Source organism: Alligator sinensis, unplaced genomic scaffold (assembly GCF_000455745.1).
Source record: "Alligator sinensis unplaced genomic scaffold, ASM45574v1 scaffold670_1, whole genome shotgun sequence".
Classification (NCBI taxonomy): Eukaryota; Metazoa; Chordata; order Crocodylia; family Alligatoridae; genus Alligator; species Alligator sinensis.
In genome coordinates this window covers 1,320,138-1,344,222 of record NW_005842297.1, presented here as the reverse complement: position 1 = coordinate 1,344,222, position 24,085 = coordinate 1,320,138, and the positions used below count along the sequence as shown (strand labels likewise).

Genomic DNA, 24,085 nt, shown 5'->3' with positions numbered 1-24,085 from the left:
GGGTGCAGCATCAGTTAAATTGTTATCAAGTAAAATTTGTTCCCATACTCTAAATACTTTAACTAAAGGAACATCTAACATTAAATGTGCCTGATTACTTCCATTTTCCTTCATCAGAAGAACCTAGTTGCACTCAATGTGGAAACCCGTAGAAGCTAGAAGTGGTGAAACCTCTGTTTTTGCTCTAGTGCTATACAGTGGAATATGCTACTGCTGGCATAGCCTTTGGCATGGAATAAGTTGAACTGAATTTGTTTTTGGGACTTTTTCCAAAACCAGAAGTTAAATTCACTACCAGATATTTACTTGCATGATTTATGATATGTGAACTGGCCTCATTTGATTCCTTTTTCCACAGCAGAAGAAATATCACGCATATTTATTTTTTTTGTACAAACACCCAAGATACTGAGTACAATAATATCAAATGAATTGGGTGTGTGTGGTGAAACCTTGTGGCTAAGACCAGTGTTTTTCTTAAGACTTCCAGGTTGTTCTGCTAAATTAGTATTTTGAAAGAAATATTAAGCAGTTTAACATTTATTTGTCAAAAAATCTTTCTCTTTATTTCAATTAAATTTTCAGGGTTGATGACCCAGTATACTCTTTGTTAAACAGTGTTAACAATACTATTGAATGTCTGCAGTTTTGTTAAGGGTTGAGTCTGGCCCACTGTTTTAAGTTACTGTGTGTTGTATGTATAGCAGATCCTGAGACCTGTGTTAGACAGTATATATGACTTGATGGGGGACTCTCTCTCATTGACCGTAGCAAATGCACTGTATTTCAAGGTGCTAGGAGTTAGTCCAGCATTTTTTTCCTGTTTTTTAAGCATATCCTAAACAGAAATGTGTTGGTGTGAAAATCAAGCTGTGAAATCGTGACCCAATTTTGAGTGTTGATGGCAAGGAGAAATAGTGCACAAAACATAATTTATTGTTTAGATTCTGATATTGCCCAATGACCTCAACAATGCCAAGGCCCTATTGAACTAGGCTTTACATACACACACAATAAGAGGAGGAAAAATAACTTAGTGTTTATGAATTGTCAACGCAGGTCAGTTAGTTGTCCTTGAAAATAAGTAAAAATCCACAAGATTTGACTCAAACCTTGAATGTTTTCAAAATTAGCCTTCATTTGGAGTGCAGCTGCTATTTAAATTTCCTGACAACCATATATCATGTATCCAAACTTTTAGTTAGAACAAAAATGTATATTATGTTCTATCTGGGTGATCTGCTATTTCCTAAAGTTTTTCACATTCAAATAGTGTTTTTGGGGAAATGCCACAAGAGGTGAATACATATATTTTTTTTCCTGTGACAGCCTATCCTAATTCTGTAAACATGTTTAGAAGTGTCTGATCCTGTCTAACCTGATCTCTACAGCAGAGATATTGTAGACAACAGGTTTGTTCCAATCTGAACCAGTTTTAACTTTGTGGCTAGGGACATAAGTTACACTCAAACCAATTTAAGTGATTAGAAACCAGTTTAAGCCTGTAACACAGCAGAAGTTCAGCTCACATAAACCAGTTTTAAAATGGCTGAGCCCAGTTTAAGATAAACCTGAATGGATGTAGTAGAAGACTTAAGTGATTTAGGTAAAACTGGTTTATGGAACTTGTGTCGCAGATCCCCTCCTGATTCAAGTTATCTCATGGTGCCCCAGCATCCCAGGATGCTTTGCAGCCCTGGGCTGTGCTGTCTGCTCCAGGGGAGGAGGGCTAGCCTCGCCCCCAGCTGTCATAGAACTGAGGTACTAAAGCCTCTGCTCCCTAGCCTGGTTCCTGCCTGTGCTTGTCAGCCTGGTGGGACGGGGGGACAGGGAAACAGACCCCCAGGCACCCTTAGCCTGGGTCTGCACAGCAGGTGGAGCAGAGGGGAGGGAAAGCCACAGGGGCTTTTTGTTTCTTGAGCTGTGCTAGGATCGCCCCACCTCTGTCCCCTTGCCAGCCGAGAGAGAGGCTGGGCAGAAATGCCCCCCCCCCCATTTGGCTTTGGCCCCCCAGTGTTGCAGACTATAAGAAGTGGCGTGTGAGCACCCCCAGGCTCCTGGCCTGGGCCAGTGCAGGCTTTTGCCTGTCTTGGTCACAAGAACATTAAACGCCAGTACAGTTTGTTATTGGTTCAATCTGTGCAGGTTAGAAAAACCTGCAAAGATTACATTGATTCTGCCTCTGACTTTTTGAACCTCTATACTTAGCCCATAGGCTTATGAACCCATGTTGATTTCAAGCCAAGGCTGGAAGAGCTGTTGTAACCCAGCAGTGTCAAAGATGTGGTCTGTGAGCTGCTGGATAGAGCTGCAAAGCCACATGATCCAGACTGGTTCTGGCCAGTCAGGGACCCTCCTCTTTCCCCCTCCTTCAGGACTGCATCACATGTGATGCCTGCTCTGGCAAATCTGGGATGCAGGCCACACGTGGCACCTGCTCCAGCTGGTGCAGAGTGGGGATCATGTGCTGTATGGGTCCTAGAATGGGTTCTATGTGGCAGAGTCCCAGACCAGCCACAGCAGGCACTGGATCCAGCTTGGGGGTTGGGGGAGGAAAGGCTTCCAGGATGCTGGATCTGGTTCCCACTTTGGCAGATTTGTGACCTACACTGCATACAACATCCAGCCTGGACCAGCTGGAGTAGGCACTATATGTCATGCACATCTGGATCTAACCAGAATGGGTGCCGCAAATACTAGATCTAGCATGTTGCGGTGGAGAGGGGTCCTTGGGCTCCATCTGGCATGTGGACTTCAACCAGATGATATTAATATACCTGGTGTAGCTCTGCTTCACACGTCTAATTTAGTAAGTCACAGGACAGTTAGATTTATGGTTCACTTTTTTAGGTGAATGTATTGTGTGCAAGGATTATATTGGGTTTTTTCATATTTTATTACATATGTTGTTTAAAGTTTTGATACTCTGACTGCCAGAAAACATTTAACTTGCTTTGTTTTTAATACACTGCACACAGAAGAAAGTTTTAAGGGACTGAATAGCTGTGTATTTGAAGATTTTTAATTGTCACATTTATTTTCATGATAGGCTTGATCAGAATTGAGCACTTAATTGTATTGTACTGAATTGTAACTCTCTCATTAATTCTTTCATCCACTGTAACCTATGAAAAAGAAAAGATGCATAAAATATTATTTTGTGTATTATATGTGTGAGCCTTTTGTGGCTCTTCTGCTGTAAGTATTTTGTCACTGATACTGCTTTATATTTTTAATGCTGGAAGTTGAAAATTTCTGAATCTCATGCTGTTATATACAAAACAGGATGGCAGTAGCAAATTGTCCTACTTGCTTCTAAAGGCTTGACAAGCTGTTTTCCATAAATAACATAATCTTCCCACACATACCACTCTTACCATCTCTTCAGCTTTCTCATCTTCATCAATTATTTAAGTGATCACAATATCATAGGACCAAAGCAAACTTTTAAGGAACTGATTTTGCTATTTTGACATTTTTGTCAAAGAAGCATCAATAATATGTTCAATTGGAGTCCATCAGGCTCAATAGATTTTAGAAATTTAAAATACATCTGTGCACATGCTAAAATACTGTTATAAAAACCAGAAGGCAAACAAACCAGTCTTCAGCTGTTTAAGGAGTTTTTTACAATGCATAGTAATTTTCTACTTTTTAATTGCTTTAAACTTAGTTATATACACTTTTCTCTTTCTCTTGAGAGATATCATATATATAATCCATAATAATAATCCAAGAATATATTTTACTTAAATATTCTAAATATGAAACAATTTATGTTCGTATACTTTTATTTTATCCTGCAGTAGGTTTGACTGTCCATTTTATGGCTGTGTCAAGAAGTAGGAGGCACATTCTATACATACTACTGACTAAGATTAAGCCACAGTTGTCTGTACTGAAGACACAAAGTAGCGGTTACTTTAAGCCTCTTATCCATCTGTCTTTTCTTTCCTCTCTCCTTATGTAAAGCATGTGAACAAGGCAGAAGAAGGGAAAGGAGAATAAAGACTCCACATTACATTCCCTTTTACTTACCTGGTATTGTCCTCTATTTTGTAACTCTTTTCCCCTTTTATAGTTTCATCTGTGATGTCCTTTAATTTATGTTCTCTGTTGCTGTTTCTGTGCTTTCTTCTACACTTCACCTTATAGATAGAATGCCTTTCTTGACCTGGTCTGCAGAGCAATTAGCTTAATTTTAAATTCCTTGGGGCATCCACTTCCGTTGTGTTGTATAACTGAGTCAGCTATATATTTTACAAATAATCTCAAATGATAAATAATCATTTATCTCACAAATTAAGTGTTCCTTTGGTGTGACGAGAGGGACATAAAACTGGGAATCAGAGGAGCAGTCATATGGACACAAAGGCCTCCTCGGTGGATTGGGGGGGTATTTGGTGTTTTAACTTTTTAAAAATGCATCCTTTTTCTTTAAAGCGAACAAACAAACAAAAACCATTATGTTTTATCACATTATGTATTGTGTCTGTATATTCCATCCTATCCCCCTCCCTCCTCTTCCAGAACCTATTTATATTGAATACCCCTTGCTTCTGTTTGTGTTCAGAAATTGCTTTTAGTTAGAGGTAAATTAGGCAGTCCCCACAACTGTCACCATTTTGTGCTGAGTAATTTTTGTACAAAAGAGTCACAGATCATGCAACAAGAACAGATGTTGAGAACGAATGCAAATAGTACTTCTACTGGGGTGCATGTGGAAGTTCTAGGAGATGCATCTTTGACAGAACCCTGCTGCTAAGTGAAATGAATTTGGAGAATGCCTTTCTAGAAAAAACTTTTGCTGGAAAACTTTCCGGGAGCTCTTAAACTTACTGGAAACAGAGCCCCAAACAGGCAAGTGAATCATCAGTCTTTTGTATGTCCCCTATCTGAATTCGATTCCAGTTTGTTTTATAAAATTGGACATTGCTGTATTTCAAATTCATCTCGTTCAAAAGTGACTACTCTGCTTTGTTCTCTCTATGGTGAGCTACTTCTTCAAAATCAAATAAGTCAGAGCCTCGAGAAACAGAAGACATGGAAAAAAGAAGTGCAGAATAAAAAATAAAGTCATACCTTCCTTGCTGCTATTTTCCTTGCTGTAGTTCATATTGTAGTGGGAGCTGTTCTTCAGAAGCTAAGATGCTAAATTCCTAGAAAAGCAGCACTGGGTAAGACCAATTTTGAGGGTTCTTCTCTATACATATTTTCCCCTCACTTCACACTTGCTCTGTTTTCTTCTCCTTTGAGTAACACAATGAGGGCCCTGTTTACCCTGCTCAGTTCCATGTAGGGGAGTCTGTTTTTGCAGAAATCCTTTCACTTTAAAAAAAAGCTGTTAGATCATAGGTTCTTAAACTTTTTTTAGACTCAAGGCACTCCTCAGAAAATGCTAGTTCTTACCTCATTTCTTGATTATGGAAAAAGAATAGAGTACCTTATTTACTCAATTACAAGACAAGGTTTTTTCCCCTCAGTCAGCTTAGATGGAAAAAAGCCCCTCATCTTATATTCACATACAAGAAAACCTCATTAATAGGGGTCTAGTCAAATTGAGGAGGCAGCTGGCTGATTTTGTGGGCAGATCATGGAGCCGGCTGCCATTTTTTCTCCAGCTTATTGTGGTGAGGCCCCCTCCCCCCACCCACACCTCTGGCTGGGGGGGCCTAGTGGCCCCACCCCTTGCTGCTGCTGATTGGCTACAAGGTCTGTTCGTCATATGGCCCCACCCTTCACTACTGATTGGCTGAGGGCTGTCCATCATGCCCCCCCCCCCTTGCTGCCAATTGGTGGAGAAGGGTGGAGCTTCATAACAGGCAGATCCTCTGAGTCAGTCAGTGGTGAAGGACAGGGGAGTGGCAGTCATCCTGGCCTTCCCTTTGTGCCAGTAGCTCCCCTTCCCCACAGTGGGCTACATGGCTGGGTTGCAGAGGCCATGAGGACTGCTGGCTTTCACTAGGGAGCCAGCATTATATTTTCAGTAATTTTTTTTTTTTTCTCACAGTTTTCACAGGAATTGCCCCATTTCTCAGGCAATGCCAGATTTTGTGATTTATGCAAAATTGCAATTAGAGTAGGTCCCTACTCATTAAATACATTGTCTATTATCAAACTACTGCAAAATGTAGCATGTGCTCAGTAATGGAAACCAGCTATGAAATTGATTTAATGCCAAATTTGTTTCAGATTTGTTTGGGCAAATCCCAATAGTCAATTTTTAAAATTTGAGCAGAATTCAATCATTGAGTCTGTAGCTCTACCACCAGGCAAGTATTCTCCTCCCAGACCTAGTGGTCTGGGGGTTTCAGATACCTTCCCCTCCCCAATCCAGGCTGGCATTCTACGTATAAGCTCCAGGCCCAGCGGCCTTGGGGTTCAAGTGCCCCCATGTTTCGCTTGATCTTAGCCAAAAGACCAAGGGAACCTACCACAAGCCCATCTAAATGAGCCCATTGTGGGTAGTGCCCATTGTGTGCAGTGCCTGTAAGCTTTGACTCTGTCAAGTCATGGTGAGCCACTATGCTGAATACATTTCAATGTCCTCTTCACTCTCATGGCTGAGCTGTGTATTTCTTTCCCATTTCCAATGATTCCTGTTTCTTCATCAGCCTTAAAGGGCTGGCAAATGTCAAGAAATGGAGCCCCAAATAGTTCACCCAGACCCCCTATGTTGTCCCCTCAGGCTGTCACATATTATTAGTGTGGCCCCACCCTCTACAATCTGGAGCTGGACCAGGTTGCCCTGCACCACATCTGCATACAAGGCATCTTTATATGTGCTCCGGAGGGGAGGTGAGCATTCAGTGAGCTTTAGTAAAAGTGCCCCTGTTATTGCTTTGAAGCACGGGGATGCTAAATGCACATGATATGGCTGCTGGAGCATGCTAATTAGCACATGTTGGAGCAGGCATCTGGCAAGTATATAGGTGCCCCATAAGTTTTGGAGGATCCCAGGACTTGTGACAAAGAACACCCAGTTCCAGTCATAAGTGGGGGGATAATTAGCTCGGGAATCCTTGGTGGGGGGTGGTATGCACCCATACTGAGCAGTGCTAAACTGCTGAACTGTCAACATGGCTTGAAATGCTAATGACACTGGGGCCCAGCCCCATGAACTATGTGGTAAATGATGAGGCTTTTGGCTATGGACCAGTATCATGCATCGTTTGTACTACAGATAAGTAGGTACTGAAGTGCTGCTTAAAAGTATTTTTTTGTGGAGTACCTGTGCGAAAACTTGCAGCAGTTTCAAAATAGTTAATCCACAGTTGATGCATTTTACCTAAGTTTGTGGGTACCTGTAGTAATTTGTATATAGACAAATTTGCTCCTCATTTCCAGCAGGGTCTGACAGTAAGGAGTTGGGGGAAGAGTCTGCAGGGGGAAAAAGTTAAGGGGAGGCAGAGGGCAAGGGGGCTACCTGACCACTCAGATTTTTTTCCTGGTGTAACACTAGGAGGGGGGGACAATTTCAAAGCAAACCTCCAATAATTAGATTCTATACCTGGAAAATTAATAACAAATGTATATATTTTTGTATATATAACCTAATTATTGGGGGGGTTGTCTTGTATAGGCTTGTCTTACATTTTAGTAAATGTAGCAAAGAACTCAGAAAGGCCACGACAGATCAGTGTGTGTTTGACGTTTTGCATTCCTATTTGAAGTCTCTAGATTTCTAATCTTGTTAAGCATTTATAGGTGTTTGCCCATCTAAAAGGATGTTGTGGAACCCTTAATATGATGCCACAGTACTGGCTCCCTGGTTGAGAATCACTGTGCTTAATCTAGCTTTGTAGATAGATCAAAGTATCTAAATTGAGATGTTGGGCATAGCTAGTTGAAGAACTGGATTCAAGTAGTAGGGAAGACTAAAGACTAAATGTGTTAACAACCCTCAGACATTTGACACTGTTTGAGGAAGATTTGAACAGGAGAATTGAAGACCACCTCGAACACTGACTGCCATTCTAATTTTGGTCTGGTTTCTCCAGTGGCAGCTCTTCCTCTTTCATCAACTTTGAGAGGGAAGAAATTTGAGTCTTCTATTTACCCTTCTCAAAGTTGTTGATCCTTTTTCACTGTAGTCATAACTGTGCTCAGAGTTGGAGCTACATGGTTGCCTTGTTTCTTTGAGTTTGTAAGCTATTGCCTGACTTGAAAGTCCAAGGTAGTGAACTGTTCAGGAACAGAATGCAAAGATTTCCTTCAGCAAACTGCTTGTTTAGTTCTCTTTGAGTCCTTTTCCTGCCCAAATCCTATATGTAAGGAAGGGATGGGGATTCTACTCTTTAGCATGTTAGCATATGAAGGTTTTGATCTAATTCTAGATCTTCATATTCTCATGCAGCAGATCTTTCCAGTGAGACGTACTACAGAAACTTACATGTCCTACTAAGCCGTTTTGCAAAATTGTGTTTCCCTTGTTTGGAGGACTTGAAAGATAGACAACCTGATCTCCATTTTACCCAAGGCATTCTTTTCTTCAAATTACTTACGACTTATTTTCATTCATTTTGCATCAAGATACTTACTGTCCTCACAGGCAGTGTGCGCCAGGAGAACTACCTGGCCACTACCTGGATAACTTATTCTGAGTAGTTGTGGCTTGAGTCCTTAGCCAGACCATGGATGTAGAAAGAAACAAAAATACTGATCATGAGTAAGAGTCATGAGTATCTGTCATACTGAAAGAAGTCTTAGTTGCTCCCATTTCAGGAGGCTGTTTTGCCATTTTTATCTCTACTGGTTTCTCAAAGGATAGAAATTTTAATTTTCCACAGTTCTACTCTCCCAGTAAGGTACCTTCTGCTTTTTGGCCATTTGCATCTTGTATGTATCTGGCACCCAGGGTTCAATTAAATGTTACCCCTGCAAAGTTTCTTCCCTCAGTGACAATTTTTTCCCCCTGGAAGGATGGTTCTTCATCCACTGCTTCGTTCATGAATCCCTGCTGAGTCCCAACTAGACAAGCATGACTGTGAGCCTATTAGGCTGGGGTGTCATTTCAGTATGCGTGCCCACAGAGGAGGAGATCTAGTTCTCTGTTCTGCAGTTTATAGAGGATTCATTTAGTTTTTATTCTCTTAGGGAAGAATGAGGAGAGTGCTATTTGTTTCTACTTCCTTCAACACCTCTTGAGTCTTGTGAAGAAAATAAATATGTACTCTCCATGTTTCTATTTCAATAAATTCTGCAGTAACTCAGCCTGGACTGGGTTGCATATTACAGGGTCCCAGTTGCATCTGAAGTGATATGCTCTTTTCTTCGCACCCCAAAATAATCAACTGATTGTTTTAGGATTGTTGGTTTTGAATGTGCTTTATGGATCCTTTGTTTGAACTTATGAGAATGTTTTTAAGTAGTGTTTTAGCTCCAAAGGGCATGACAGTTGAGTTCCTTTATTTCTTCATTACAACTTCTTCCTCCTTCTCCTCAGATAAGTCTTCTCTTTTCCCTGGTCCCCACAATGTATTTAACATTTCCATGTTGTTTAAATGAAAGTTAACCAATAACTGGAGTCCTTCAAGCCTTCTCACATTCCCATTATTGGGAGATGCAATGGTCCAAGCTACATCATGGTGTGTTTTTCATTAGTGATATTTATAGGGGCTCCTGCAAAGAATAGCTTGTTGTTTTACCTACTACATATCCCAAGCCCTCTACTCAGAAGAAAGCTGCAGGGTCTCGATCCAAAAGGTTAGATTCTGTTTCACCTCTTAGGCATGTATACAGTTCTTTGGCATGAAAGGCTCTATGTGATCCTATTCCTGAAGAACCATTAACACAAAAATGGGTAGGTCTTCCTCCTCCTCACCACTTGTTATGCTTTAGCCTTAAAGCTAAATGGCCCATTACAAAAGTAGCTGGGTTAAACATTTTCAGGGATTTGAACAAGATGGAATAGGATCACACTTTGTCATCTAAATCGCGCTCAAATATTTAATAAGTGGAATAGGATGTAGCCCAATGTGGATATTTTGGTTTTAACATGTTCATACCCAGTTCTTAAGATACAGAAATGTAAGCAGCAGCTGCTTATTGGATTCAAATGGCTATAACAAGGGCAGGCCAGCACAGTACTCTTTATTATTCACTGGGTAAAGATTTCCTATGTAAGACCTGGCAGGCTGACAGCAAAATGAAGATCTACTATAATCTGTCTCTTCAGTTGGTAAGATGGTCACTTACTACTTCTTCCACACATTTACTTAGGGGTGTGCGAAGTGGGCCGTATTCGATTTGGATTCAGCCCGATTCGGGGGACAGTGATTCAATTCGTTGATTCGGATCACTGTCCTGATTTTCTTTGGTCGAATCTGAATCTGAAGATTTGAGGCTGATTCAGAGAATCAATGATTTGGCCATAGACACAGCTTTAAACGTTTTTTCTACATACCTCGAGGTACCAGGTGCGGCTTGTGAACGATAAGATGGTGGGGCGGTTGGAGCATCCTACAGGAGTATAGGTGGGGGCCAGCTGTGTGCTCGGTGGCATACCACCCTGGCTTGGCAACTGGCTGTGGAGGGGTGGGGGGGCCGGGGGTCCCCTCCAGCCAGACCCAGGAGGCACCAGTTGCTGAGCTGGGGTGTGGAGGGTCACCCGCGTGCTCCATGGTGGACCTGGAGGTGAACCAGAAGTGCATCTGGTCTTCTTCTGGGTCCACTGCCAAGTGTGCTGGGGATCTCCCCGCACTTCTGTGGGATGATCTATCTGCCCCAGCATCTCAGCATTCATGAGCTGAGGTATGTACCTTGAAGTATGTAGAAAAAACATTTAAAGCTGTGTCTGTGTCCGAATCATCAGATCTCTCTGAAATGATTTGGAGGGTTCTGATTCGATTTGGAGAAATTAAAGGGTCTCCTGATTTGATTTGGATTCGGAAATTTGGCTGCCAAATCTCCGCCGAATCAAATCAGTGACGGAAGCTTCATGCAGCCCTACATTTACTTCCACAATCACCTGGACTTCATATCTCTGGCAGCATCTTAATTTGGAGATGCAGTCATATGAAGTGCACTGTAGGTATGCCCATCTTTGAAAATTCTGCTGATTGCTTCATCTGTTGATTAGTCAAAACTGTTGGTATGTAAGATGGAAGAAGAGGAACAAATTACAAGGAAGACTTCATAGGTATGCCATTTTATGATTGTCTTCTTTCTTCCTGTCCACATTCTTCCTGCTTTCTCTCAAGGAATTGTAATTTGGTATAGGCTATCTATTCTTTGCTTAGGCAATTCTTTCAGACTTTGCAAGAGGAGGTCTTAAGCATAATTACTGAATATGATAAACAGATATTGCCTCTTTGGAGGAGGCATAGGACTCCAAACTAAATGGTAGCAACCTGCTTTACTCATCTGAAAATCTTCTAATAAACATAAAATGCATTTGGAATGGAAAAGAGGGATTTAAAACCAAAAAACAATACTTTTGGATGACTTAGTTCTGCACTTTTTTGTCCCTAAAGTGCAAAAACTAGGACGTTTTAGTTGAAAGAGCTGCTGAGAATGTTTCTGCTGCTGACTATATTTTCTGTTTGATAGTAAAATAGTAACAAGGGAATTCATTCCATTCATTGTTAGTAAGTAGGTGTTAAAAGCTTAGTTTTTAAACTAAGGGATTGGGATGTAAAATAAAGTTGTTTTTTTTTCTGGGTCCATGCCTCTTTTAGTAGTCTGTAGAACTTTATTCTTTAATGCATTCGGGTTTTTTAGTTTTATTTGGTATTTTGATATTACTTGTTAAGATCATGAAATGGTAAAAGAGTTAAAAACACAACTGCATCAGTTGCTTGATTTAAGTACTAGTTTTAATCCATCTCAACAGTAAAATAAAAATGTGGATGGCAGAAAGTTAGATGTTTAAAAGGAGTATTTCCTTTACCAGGAATACAGTAATTTTATGCACTTTTATTTTAAATTTAGATCAAAGAAAACAAAGAGCTCAATAGATAAATCAACAGAGACTGATAATGGCTATGTCTCCCTTGATGGGAAAAAGACAGGCAAAAGCAGTGAAGATGGCACACAAACACATGAGCCTCACTGTGAAGAGATTAGGCCAGATGAGGCAGGCTGGAGCACAGGAACCATCAGAAATGCATACAACAATCATAGTCATCACAAAGTAAGTGTGCTTCATTGCTTTTGGAAACAGTTTTATATAATTAGTAATAGTTTGTTAAATTGTATTTATATTTGTGCCATAGCACTTTGGATAGAGTCATGAGGTTGGAAGGGACCTCAAGGATCATCTGTTCCAACTCCTCACACAGATGCTATTTATATTAGCATAACTAAGAGGCGGCGGGGGGCGCACCACGGCAGAAGTCACAGAAGCCCTGGTCATTGACTTAGGACTTGGACAATGTTCAGTTTCTCCAGGGAGAGTCCTTGTTTTTTCCTGGGGAAACCAAGAGTGTGTGGCAGTCCCTAATTTTTCTCCTGGAGTAAAAGCGGCCACTCTGGGATAAAAATAATGTGGAAACAACCTGAGTGAAGTGTCTCCCCAGAGAATATCTCTAAGGAGACGGAACTTGTGAACAGACAGCCAGTGGCTTTACTGTTGCTTTTTCTCTCTCCCACAGGGTGAGGGAGAGCATGCATCAGTCCTAGCCAGGCAGGGAGCAGAAGCCCCCTTAATGCTTTGGGCTGGAAAAGCACTGTGCTGAAGCACTTGGTTTATGTGTAATTTCTGTTCCTAGCCCAATATAAGTGATCAGAAACCGGTTCAAATCTGTAACACAACAGAAGTTCAGTGCACATAAACAGTTTTCATAGTGGCCAAAAACGATTTAAGATAAATCTGGATGGATGTAGTATCAGCCTTAGCTGATTTAGGTTAAATCAGTTTATTGAACTTCTGTTCCAGATCCCCTCCAGATGTAGAGTTAACTCATAGCCTCCAGCATCCCAGGATGCTTTGAACCTCCCCTGCAAGCTCCTTCTCACAGGGTGGGTGGGCTAGCCTTAGCCCAAGCTGTCTGCTCCAGCCGAGCTGGGAGGTGTGCCCTAGTGTCCCCCAGCTTCTGGCCTTGGCCACTGCAGGCATGTGACTGGATTTCTAGGATCAAAAGTGAATGCCTGTTCACTTGCTTATCAGTTCAATCTATGCAGCTTAGACTAACCTGCAAAGATTGAACTGATTCAGCCTAGGGCTTTTTTACTGTCTCTATTTAGACTTGGGGGTATGTTCTGCTTCTGGCTTGTTCCCTACCTGAATTGAAGCATTTGGGTGCAGGGAAGCATACAAGCATATGCCCTGCCCAGCTTTAGCTGGGCTCCAGCACAGCACAGCACGGGGCTGGGAGAAGCTGGAGGACTCTTCTGTGCACAGCACAGACCCCACCCCCACCTTCCCTGCCAATCCCTGTCTAAATTGACTTAAAAAACAAACAAACAAGCCTGAAAAGCTGTTTGGGCTGCATGCTCTAGGCAGCCCCAGCATCCACACTGGCAGTCTTTGTTTCTCTGTCTGAACTTCTGTACAGGTCAGTTTTTCTCTCTCGCAAACCTGGGAAAGGCGAATTATTTGATTATGTATACATAGCCTTAGTGGGGGAGCTGTATGCAACTGCTGCCCAGGGTACAGCACTGCCACATTGTCTCAAACTATTCCTAAATCATCTCAGATAAATACCTATTCAGCTTCTTAAAAACCCCTATTAAAGGAGGGTCCAGAACTTCTTAGGCAGTTTATTTCGTTGTCAATCTGTTCTACAATGAAGAAGTTTTTCCTGATATTTAATTTAAACCTAAACCAGTCTCTATCTAATTTATGAATTTGCAAAAAAGTTTTTCAAATAAAACTCATGTTATGGTACTTGGAGCTTAAGTGCAAGTTCGACCTTCATGGTATTCACTTATTTTTTTTCCTTGTTTCCCTAATGTTTTCTCTTCTTTATCTTTTCAATATTTTTTTTTCTTTTACAGGCATATCACTGAGATCTAGGCACTATTTTATTAAAAAGAAATGCATGAAAAATTACACAGGGCTAAAATACACCATTACTACCTCAATTTTGCTGGAGGATGAACACTTAAAACCTTTGTAGTGATGTCTGGAATTAACCATGTGCAGCTGAGGGTATTCTGAAAAAAATTGCTCTTCAAGAGTTTTTTTTTTATTTTTCTTTAATGTAACACACCAACAGGTGTGCTCTTGTGTGCATGTGCGTGCGCGCGCGCGCGCTCTCTCTCTCTCTCTCTCTCTCATATGCTTGCTCTTGCACTCTCTCACTCTTTCAGTTGTTTCAGGCCTTATGTACAGATTTGCCCCTTGTAGATGTTTTACTGACCCAGGTTTGCTGCTGTCTGCTACAAATTTCACAACTAATCATGACGAAAAATCCTGACCCTGTCCACTCTGCCAAAATCTTCCTTGCCAGTCATTAATTCATGGTTTCTCCTTTCCATACGCCTGTGTGCAAAGGCAGAGAAAGATGATCTGAAAGGGTGTCCTTTCCCCCCTGTCCCATAGAACAGAAAAGTCTCAATAATAGAAATTTCATCAGGAAGTGGAGAGGAGGATGGAAAGCTGATTTTTAAATAACAGAGAGTAGGGAGGAAGAAGGATATTTTGCTTGACAATGACCTTGGATCAGTGTCAGGATATGAAAATCTAAAGGTGCAGCAGTTTGGAGGAAAATGAATGGAAGCAAAAATGAAACATTATATTATTCTACCTCCTATGGTGGTGGTGGCAGGGAGGGCACTATAACGCATTTTTATTCCAGGTGCTTTCAGTTGCACACTGATTTTGTTCAAATACAAGTTATAGATAGGTTGCCATTTGTGGAGACTTGCACCAGAGCTGTCTGGGATATAGCTTTTCTATCTTGTGACATGGGCAAAGAAGCTATAGGTTGAGATGCACAGGTCTATATGGCATTCCTATCACTATCCTCCTATTCTGATATGCTGTCTGGGCATCAGGGGATATTCCATAAGGTCTTTCTTTCCATGCTACTCCAGGCACATACCTTAGGTGCTGCCAGCTTCAAAGGAGTATGATTATTGCCTTTTTTGGCTGAATAGGCTTTAACATCCATGCATACAGCTAAAGAAGTAATTGATTCTCAGCTGCTTAGGGACTGCAGTCAGTATGAGGACATTCCAGTTCCTCAATATTTTCTTTTCATTTTTTGATGAAGTTCTGATGCTTAAGTCCTTTTCTCTTATTCCTGACCACCTGAAAATTTACAAAGTAGTTTTCCTTGTAGCGATGTGTATAGATTTATAGTAAGGCCTTCATAGATTGTAAGGCCAGAAGGGACCTCGGAAGATCATCGGGTCCAGCCCCCTGCACCAAGCAGGAAAGATAACTGGGGGTCAGGTGACTCCAGCAAAGTGACTGTCTAGTCTCCTCCTGAAGATTTCCAGGGTAGGTGATTGCACCACCTCTGGAAGCAGCTGATTCCACAGTCTGGACACCCTGATTGTGAAGAAGTTTTTCCTAATATTGAGCCTAAATCAATCTTCCAGGAGTAAGTGGCCATTAACTCCTGGTTTTCCCCATGGGTGCTCTGGTGAACAGTTGCTCACTGAGCCCTTGATGTACTCCCCTAGTGTAGCGGTAAGCTGCTACCATGTCCCTCTCAGCCTTCTTTTCCTCAGACTGAAGTGTCCCAGGTCCCTCAGCCTTCCCTTGTATGGCTTGCCTTTTAAGACTCTGATCATACAGGTGGCTCTTCTTTGGGCTGTCTCAAGCTTGTCCACGTCCTTGTTAAAGTGTGGTGCCCAGAACTGGATGCACTACTCCAACTGCATTCTCACCAGTGCTGAGCAGAGCAGAAGAAACACCTCCTTGGTTTTGCTGGACATGTATTGATTGATGCATGCCAGAGTATTATTTGCCTTACTGGCTACAGCATTGCACTGCCAGCTCCTATTCATACTGTGGTCTATTATTACTTCCAGGTCCCTTTCATTTGTGGTGCTAGTCAGTTTGGTGCCGCCAAGCCTGTAGGTGTATTGGGGGTTGCTCGTCCTGAGGTGGAGCACTTTACGTTTCTCAACATTGAACTTCATCAGATTCCAATCCGCCCAACTTGCTAGCCTGTCTAGATCCACCTGTAACTGTAGCCTATCTTCAAGTGTAACTGCACTTCCCCATAACTTGGTGTTGTCCGCGAACTTGGCCAGTGAGCTGTTCTCAGGGATTTCTCCAGTGTGCCAGACCCAAAAGGGTTTTTTTTTCTTTTAACAAGAACATTATTTCAGCCACACCCACATCTTTTAACGTAGGTTGTCTGACATCAGTATTTCTGAACTTTTTAAAATTCAAGTCAATGCTCATTAGACTCAAGGCACCCTTCCATAATATTTGTGGATTGGGCAGTACCCCATTTCAAAGCCTAATTTATTACAGTGCTTACCTCCTTGCAGAGGAGCCAGGCAGTAGGGCTGGGGGAGCAGCCAGGTAGGGACTGCCTAGCATGACACCTGAGTTATTCTCCTGTCTCATGGTTTATCTATTTATCTTCTGATACCTGGCTTATTTCTTCACACTGTAGGGCACCTTTTAAAATATCTCCTTCATCTTGGTTGAGAATCACTGTCTTTTATTTTCACTTTAACCAGATTTCGTCCCCTCTACCCCCAAGCTCTCAATGCGTAGAGAAGGGGAAAGATTCCTGATGTTGGTTGGGATCTCTCTTTCTACGTAAATCAGGCAAAGACTTTTAGAGCCTCATCTAATTTGTTCATAATCTGAATCTCTTTGAACATCTCCAGAATGACAACTTGGTGTTCTGTACAAATTGTTTGGTTTTAAGGTTATAAGACTAAGTGAGCACATCAGCTGTTTCTTTAAAACAGTTGTTGTTGGCTCAAACTCCTTTTTGAAAGACATAGAAGCAAGCATCTCTGCTACTGTGGACACTATATATAACATCTGCTTTCAGAACTAGCCATTCTGAGCTGCAACCTAATGGACAAAGCAAATGTCCTATAAATTTACTATTTTTCCAGGTTCACCCTGTGCAGTTATGCCCTGTGCTAAGCAATCTATATAATTCCTTCGAAGTACACTAGTTGCACAGCCAGAATAGCAACCTGTTGTTATTACTCATATAAATATACTTCCTTGTAGTAGGGGAAGAGAATGTAGTAGAGATGGAGGCAGAGCAGAACGAAATCTGCTTCTCTGTGGTGACTTGCCATCTACCAGCCAACCTCCAATACCTGTGAGGGGGACCCTAATTACCAATATCAGACCTTCCAACTTTTTTTTTTAAGAAGTTGGGGTGAAGATTGAGCTAGAAGACTACAGTTACTGTGTTGTATTACAAACACACCTTAAGACAAGTGTGAGCTATGAAGTCGCTATTGAATCTCCTCATTCAGTTGGACAAGAGATCTCAGTGTCAGTCGACTCATGCTATGGAAGTATTGATCTTATTGATTCAGGGTTGCTGAGCCAGAATCTCTTCTGGTATCCTGCTTTTCCTCATTTCCATACCTGTTTGGGTCATTGAATAGATATCCTTGTGCATGAGAGTATGCAATAGTTTTTTTGTTTTCTTTTCCTATACCACATTGCATTAAAAGCGATGCTGAGGAAAAACTAAGAATTGAGATGAAAGGGGAGACAACTGACTTCAAAGAAAGTTTCAATTGAACCTTCAATTGAAAGTTGAATTAAAAGATAATTTTAATAAGTAGTAATGTGTGTCTTACTAACAGTAAATTATTGATTGCCCTAGGATTCCCACAGGGCAATAACAAATGTATCTGATGAAGTTTCGAGTGAGGAAGGGCCGGAAACTGGCTACCCTCTACGCCGTCATGTAGAACGTGCCTCCAGTGACTGTGCTCTTCGAAACAGGAAATCCCATTATAAGAAACACTACCCTGTAGAGGTATGTTCTATTCCTACACATCCTTTCTATAGTTAATTTAAATGTATCAGCACTTTATTGAATATATTTCTTTCTTCTAACGTAATTCTAGATTTACCAATCTTCTGTTAATAGGCAGAATCATTATACTTTTTACAAATATTTTTCAGAAATCACTGTCTTTGGGGAATTATTGCTGTTTGCAATTTGGTTTAATTCAATTTGAACAAGAGTCACTTTGAACCTCAGCATATTTTTCATGGAAGGATATTACAATATTGACTGCTAAGCTCTTGCTCTGTTCTTTGGACCTGAATGAGTAGCTCTCTCATCTGAAAATTGCTGATTCTGTATGGCAGAAGTCATCTCCTTGTGACAACAGTCCTCTACTGGGAGAAGTCATTCATCTAAGGAATTAATGGTTTCTTGTTACATGAGAGACATCTTTTTTTGTCTGAGAGGCACCTACTTATAGTTTTTTGTCATTACTTGGTTAATGTTAGTGCACACTCCCTGGTGTTTGGACACAGAATTCATGGTGACATATATCAGATTGCGATTTAGCTAATTTAATATCTTTCCGAATAAGTTCTGCTTAGTGTAGGCTGTTTATGAGGAACAGAGAGCCAAAAAAGAGAATTTGATTCTACATTTGAGTTCCGTCTATGTAAGGGGTTTCTCCAATGTGGATATTTTCCTAGATGTGAATGTAAAACCTTCTTTAAAAGTATTAGTTTTTTCAATTATTTGTTTGCCTAATACAACTATTATATTTTGAACCTGAGCTAGCTCATTCATCCCTTTTTCTGTTATTTCTGCATAGCACTGCATAGTGCTTTATAGCCATAACTTCTTTTTGGAGCTGCTATATCTAACAGTAAAAATACAGGTTTATATTTCTAAGCCATTTAATTCTCTACTGTCAAATTCTTTTTTGACCTGGGTGTATCTAGCCCTTGCACAATGCAGTTTGTTATAAGAATATTAAAGTGAGCGCTAAGTATTCTTGACTTAATATCCAGAATTTTCCAGAAGCTGAGTACTTTGAACTGGCTTACTCTTGCTCTCTTTTTTCTAATGTTTAAAGGTTTGTCAATATGGTATAACAGATCACCAGTGTCCGTTAACTTTACATTTCTCCTATTAATTGCCATGGGTGAGGAAACCAAGCCCATGTAATAGGAAGGAAGCTAGGGAATAGTTTTAGAATCTGTAAATGTTTCATTTGATTTCAAGGAGGTTTTTTTTGCTAAGTCAGTTGATGAGCTCTTGCTCATAGATGGGACAGTCCAGATGCATTGAAAGCTTGCTTTACTATTTGCTTGTTAACAATAAACTATTGTTGCAGCACAAACTCTGTTAATGTTTTGACTGTATTTTCTTCAGAACTGAGTGGTGCTTATTAGGTGGTTAGCATGTACTGTACGCAGTATAGAGTTTTACTGTTTAGTTGCACATAGGATTAATTCTATAATTCAACATATATCTCAAATTTTTTTTAAATCAGAAAGCCACAAATTTGTGTGGCTGCATTAATGTTTCCATTCTGCATTAATTTTGCAACTTATGTTCCAAAAAGAAGGGCAGGTTCAATGTAACATTTTTCAAACCTTTTTTTTGTCGTGGCAAAATGACCTGCCGAAGACAATGGAAGTGTGACTTCTAACAAGAACAGACAGCCTACACTCTGATAGTTAAACATTTTAAACTGAATTAATAGTACTTATACTGAGATTTTGCTTGGTATTTACTGCTGATGTGTTCCAGTATTTCCTTCACCATAGAGAGCAAGATAAACTTAGAGGAGGTTGTAGCAGTAAAAGAAGATTTTTGTTTCAAGAAGAGTTGGAATTGTTGAATGGACAGACTGTTCATGCATTAGGGAATATTTAAATTTAATTCAGAAAGCCATGTACTCTTGCTAGTTGCTGGAATAATTCCAGGTTCTACATTCTGCTTTTTAGAAGAGAACACTAAAAGGTATTTTTTGGCATTTGGTCTTGACTGTCTGGAAGCTGCAGCTGGTAAAGAAAGTGGCAACCTACCTTCTGACAAGAGCATGTCACCAGGAGCACATTAGTCCAGTGCTCCAGAGTCTGGAATGGTTTCCATTAGCTTGCCAGCTGCAATGTGAGGTGCTAGTCTTGATCATAAAGTCTTAACTGTCCTGGGTCCTGCACACCAAAAGTGACTACCTCCTTCCTTATGCTCCATAATGATCCCTAACATGAGCTGAGTGACCTCCTGCAAGTACCTGTGTGCCAAGTTTTTGCTTAGCTCAACCAGGTGGGAGGTCATTCTTGATTGTTGCTGTATAGTTCTGGAACTCCCTTTCCCTTGAGGCCTGCCAGACCCTGAGCCTGGCTATCTTTTGGAAGTGCTGTAAGACCTTTTTCATTTGAGCAGGCTTTTAGTAGGTGGGGTTAGGTTCCAGGTATTTTTTTGGAATACAGTTTTATGGTTTAATTATTTTAGCTGTCTTTATTGTAAGCTGCAAGATGCTCTGAGGCTTCTTGGGGCATAAAAATCAAATAGATAGATGCATAAACTTTGAAACTGACCTTTTAGGAAAAGGGATGTGGAGTGCCCTAGACTGGTTTAATGCCTATGCATGTTCTTCTTTCAGGATGCACCTAAGTCAGGTACTAGTTGTAGTTCTCGATGTTCGAGTTCGAGGCAGGATTCTGAGAGCACAAGGCCAGAATCAGAAACAGAGGATGTACTGTGGGAAGACCTTTTGCACTGTGCAGAATGCCACTCTTCCTGTACCAGTGAGACAGATGTAGAAAGCCCTCAAGTCAACCCATGTGGAAAGAAAGAATATAGAGATGACCCATTTCATCAGGTTAGTCTCAAATAATTTTAATTTTACATTGGGAGTACATCCTGTCTTCAGTTCTACTAGCCTTGGCACATTGGCTATGGGCACATGTCTATTTGTAGCACTGTAATCAAAACTCCAAAAGTTTAGTTTATCCATTCTGTTAGTTTGTTACCAATATCTGTTGGGAAGTGCAACACATGATATGTAGGAGAGAAAATTAATTTGTTCTCATTAGATATGTATTTAAATTTATGAGAGGAGTTGAACTTGATATAGCTGATAGGTACAGGTAAGAGATTAAAAATAGACCAGAGCATAAAAAATTGGCTGTCTGTGTTTTGGCAAAATTACTGAATGTAATGGATCTTATGAATAAGTTAGCAAAAATAAGTCTTTCTATTAAATTTGATGATCTGATTAGGTCCCTTCCGACCCTGCCAACTATGAAACTATGAAAAACTTTATTTACATAAAATAGTTTTTGAGGCATTCATTGTGGACCATGAAGTACTTCAAATTTAAATCCACAAAAGAAAGAATGTTAAGGGAGCATCCAGACAAGCATGGATGTTTGTTTCCCTTGTGCCGCTGGTACCTGTCCTCGAGGAACGCCTGTGCCATGCATGCTCTGGTGGGGTGGGGGAGGCTGGGGCCAGCAACTGGGCTGACCCCAGCAGCCTTACCTGGGATTCTGGGGGCCTCCCAGGGCTGCAGCCGCAGGAAGTCTGGCCGGCAGATGGAGCATGTCTCCGGCCAGCCAGACTTTGGTTTTAGGTGGTGCATGCTACCACTGTGTGTGCCACCCTACTTTTTTTTGGCATGGGTTTTTTTGACCTCGGGACATCCTGGGGTCACCCCCTCCCGCATGTGTGGTGCCACACACCATACATCTGTACTCATCTGTGTTTGCTCTCACATGGGCCCCTCATGGATGTTATAGTTAAGATGTGATTAACTGCTTAATCATGTCTTAAGTAGTGACCTGGGCACGCATTCAATGGTGTGATAAAACAAGGGATAAACTACGAAGTTATTACACAAAATATATGTAATGATTTTGTGGCTAGTTCTTACCATGCCTTTGATTGAACATGTGGCTAGTGCCCAGCCTTTGGCTGAAGCAAACAGGAGCCTTTCAAGACTCCCACATGCTCCAGAGTCCAGGAGTGCTCCTCAGCTGATTGGGGTGCTCAGCTGGGGAAGTGCAACATTCACTCCCAGCCACAGGCATGCATGATGTGTTCCCAGGACTGGGAGTTCCAATCAATTAATTGGGGCTCCCAACCAGGGGAGCACAGGAAGCAAGGTTTGCTACTCGCCAGTGTATAAGGAACCTGGTATTGGGCTCCTCCAGCACCGGCAGTATGACATAATGGGATATGATGCAGGATCCCACAATTGCATCTCCTGCCATGCATGTGTATCACGGTAGGAAGCACCTACCATGCTACATCACACCATTGGGAACCTGCATCACATCCCATCACACTATTAATGAACATGTGCCAGGAGCCCTGCTTCTATCTCAAATTACTTTAATGTAGTTTATTTTTTGGAAGTAGTTATCTGTCAAAAAGAAGAGTGTAAGTTATTCATATGCTCAGTAGTATAAGTGAGTGGCAACCAGGCACCAGTCCTGGACTCTGACTTGAGAGGGGGGTGCACCCGCCGCTTCTGTTTCAGCTGCAGCCTCTGCCCTGAGCACCACTGCCACCCAGAGCATAGAACTGCCCAATTAGGCCTCAGAGTTATTCATTATTGAAATACAGAGGTAAGGAACTCTGAATTAGATCAAAATGAGCCTTTTTGGCTTGGAAGCTATCCTAGCTATTCCTTAAACTCTTTATCCTCTCACAATTCACCCAATTTTTAAACTATTTTTATCAGTGGTGTAGTTCAGGTTCTGTTGATGTAACACTAACAATTTGACCAGCTGGCAGGCTTTAGCAATACAAAGGATCCAAGTGAATCCTAGGAAAAGCGTTCTCTAGAAAAGATTTAGCTTAAAACAGGTAATAAAAATCTGTTGTATGTTTTAGTTAAGTTAGTAAGCCTTTCTTTCTATACTTCCCCATAATATAAACATGCTGGTTACATGTCACTGCCTTCATCCACATGTAGTGCACGATGCTAGCAACAATCAAGATTTTAAAATTGCCAGAGAATGGGAACAGCATGATTGAGAGGTTTTAACTGTAAAGGCCCTTTTAAAAGCTGTTACCTTATTATATAAATTAAAACAGTTAAAAATTAAAAATAGGTCACAAGCAACCAAAAGTTTTATTCTAAGCATGGGTTATCTCTAGAACTGATTGGGAATGCTTCCATTTAAAAATGTTTTTCAGTTTGTTAAAACTAATTTTTCGTTGTTGAAATACTATGACAGTTTTTTTATCTGTAAGGTTCAAGTCCAAAACAAAAGACATGGACACCCCCTTCCTTTAGACTAGCCAAAGCAGACACTTGACTTTGTTGGTTTAGTCAGGGATGATCCTGCCTTGATCAGGAGGATGGACTAAATGACCTCATATGGTTCCTTCAAGCTCTACTTTCCTGTGGTCCTATGATCCTGTGCCCGATGGCTAGGACACTTAGCTAAGATATAGGAGACCCGTATTAAAGTCCCTTGACTGCTGTTTCTCCACATCCAAAGCAACTGCTGCTCGAGTTACTGAGTTGGTCTCTCTTTCAGTCTCTTCTGTTGGTATTGTTCCATTCTGTATAAGTATTTAAATATTCCTAGGGTCAAATAGAGACCTCAAGTTGAGACCTGTTTCAGTCTCAACTTCAGTGATTCGGTTATGCTTTTGTTTCGCATTGGAACAAAAATAAGACTAAATTTTGAAATCTTTGGAAAATAACACTTCTTTTGCAAGACAGCCATAGTTGCCAGCAAGGTTTGAAACTTTTGGTGCCTAGCAGTGGCCTCTATCCCTTAAGATATATGTGTCATTCTTATATTCAGTGCAGTCAGCTAGTACAAGAGGAACTGTCAAATGCTTTGCCAATGGGTTCCAAACTACTTGCTACACAACAGTAGAATCCTGGTTCTGTCTCTGGTGCTGGGAAGCTAAAGTAGTCTAATAGAGAGAGACTAATAAATGTCAAGATTTTGTATGTTCAGTTTGATGAATGGATTACACAGGGCTGCTATATTAAATACCTTGGTTCTATTCCAATTCTCTAAGGCTGAGATATAAGGACTTGGTTAGAAATAAGCACTGAGTTGCACAGATATATAAAAGGTGACCCCCAGAATTTATTGCAGTTTGGCACCCAGCTTCATACATTTTCACCAGGATTCTCACTGTTTCCCAAACTTTTCAGGAAAATGAAGCAAAATAGGCCTTACAAGGATAGGTTGGAAGAACGTGGGCTTATTTAGTCTGGAAAAGACGAGACTCAGGCAGCGATT

General features: G+C 41.0%; 1 protein-coding gene across 7 annotated transcripts in view; it reads left to right on the top strand.

Moving 5' to 3' along the window:
* Positions 1 to 24,085, top strand: part of PHTF2 (putative homeodomain transcription factor 2) — a 150,515-nt gene that overhangs the window by 95,684 nt on the left and 30,746 nt on the right. For all 7 annotated transcript variants that reach the window (XR_003095135.1, XM_025209604.1, XM_025209605.1 and 4 more), the window contains 3 exons: positions 11,932 to 12,133; positions 17,712 to 17,867; positions 20,473 to 20,691. Coding sequence is in view for 6 of the 7 variants with exons in the window: in XM_025209604.1 (XP_025065389.1) it covers positions 11,932 to 12,133; positions 17,712 to 17,867; positions 20,473 to 20,691 (577 nt within the window). In the remaining variant the exon portion in view is untranslated. The remainder of the gene's footprint in view (positions 1 to 11,931; positions 12,134 to 17,711; positions 17,868 to 20,472; positions 20,692 to 24,085) is intronic.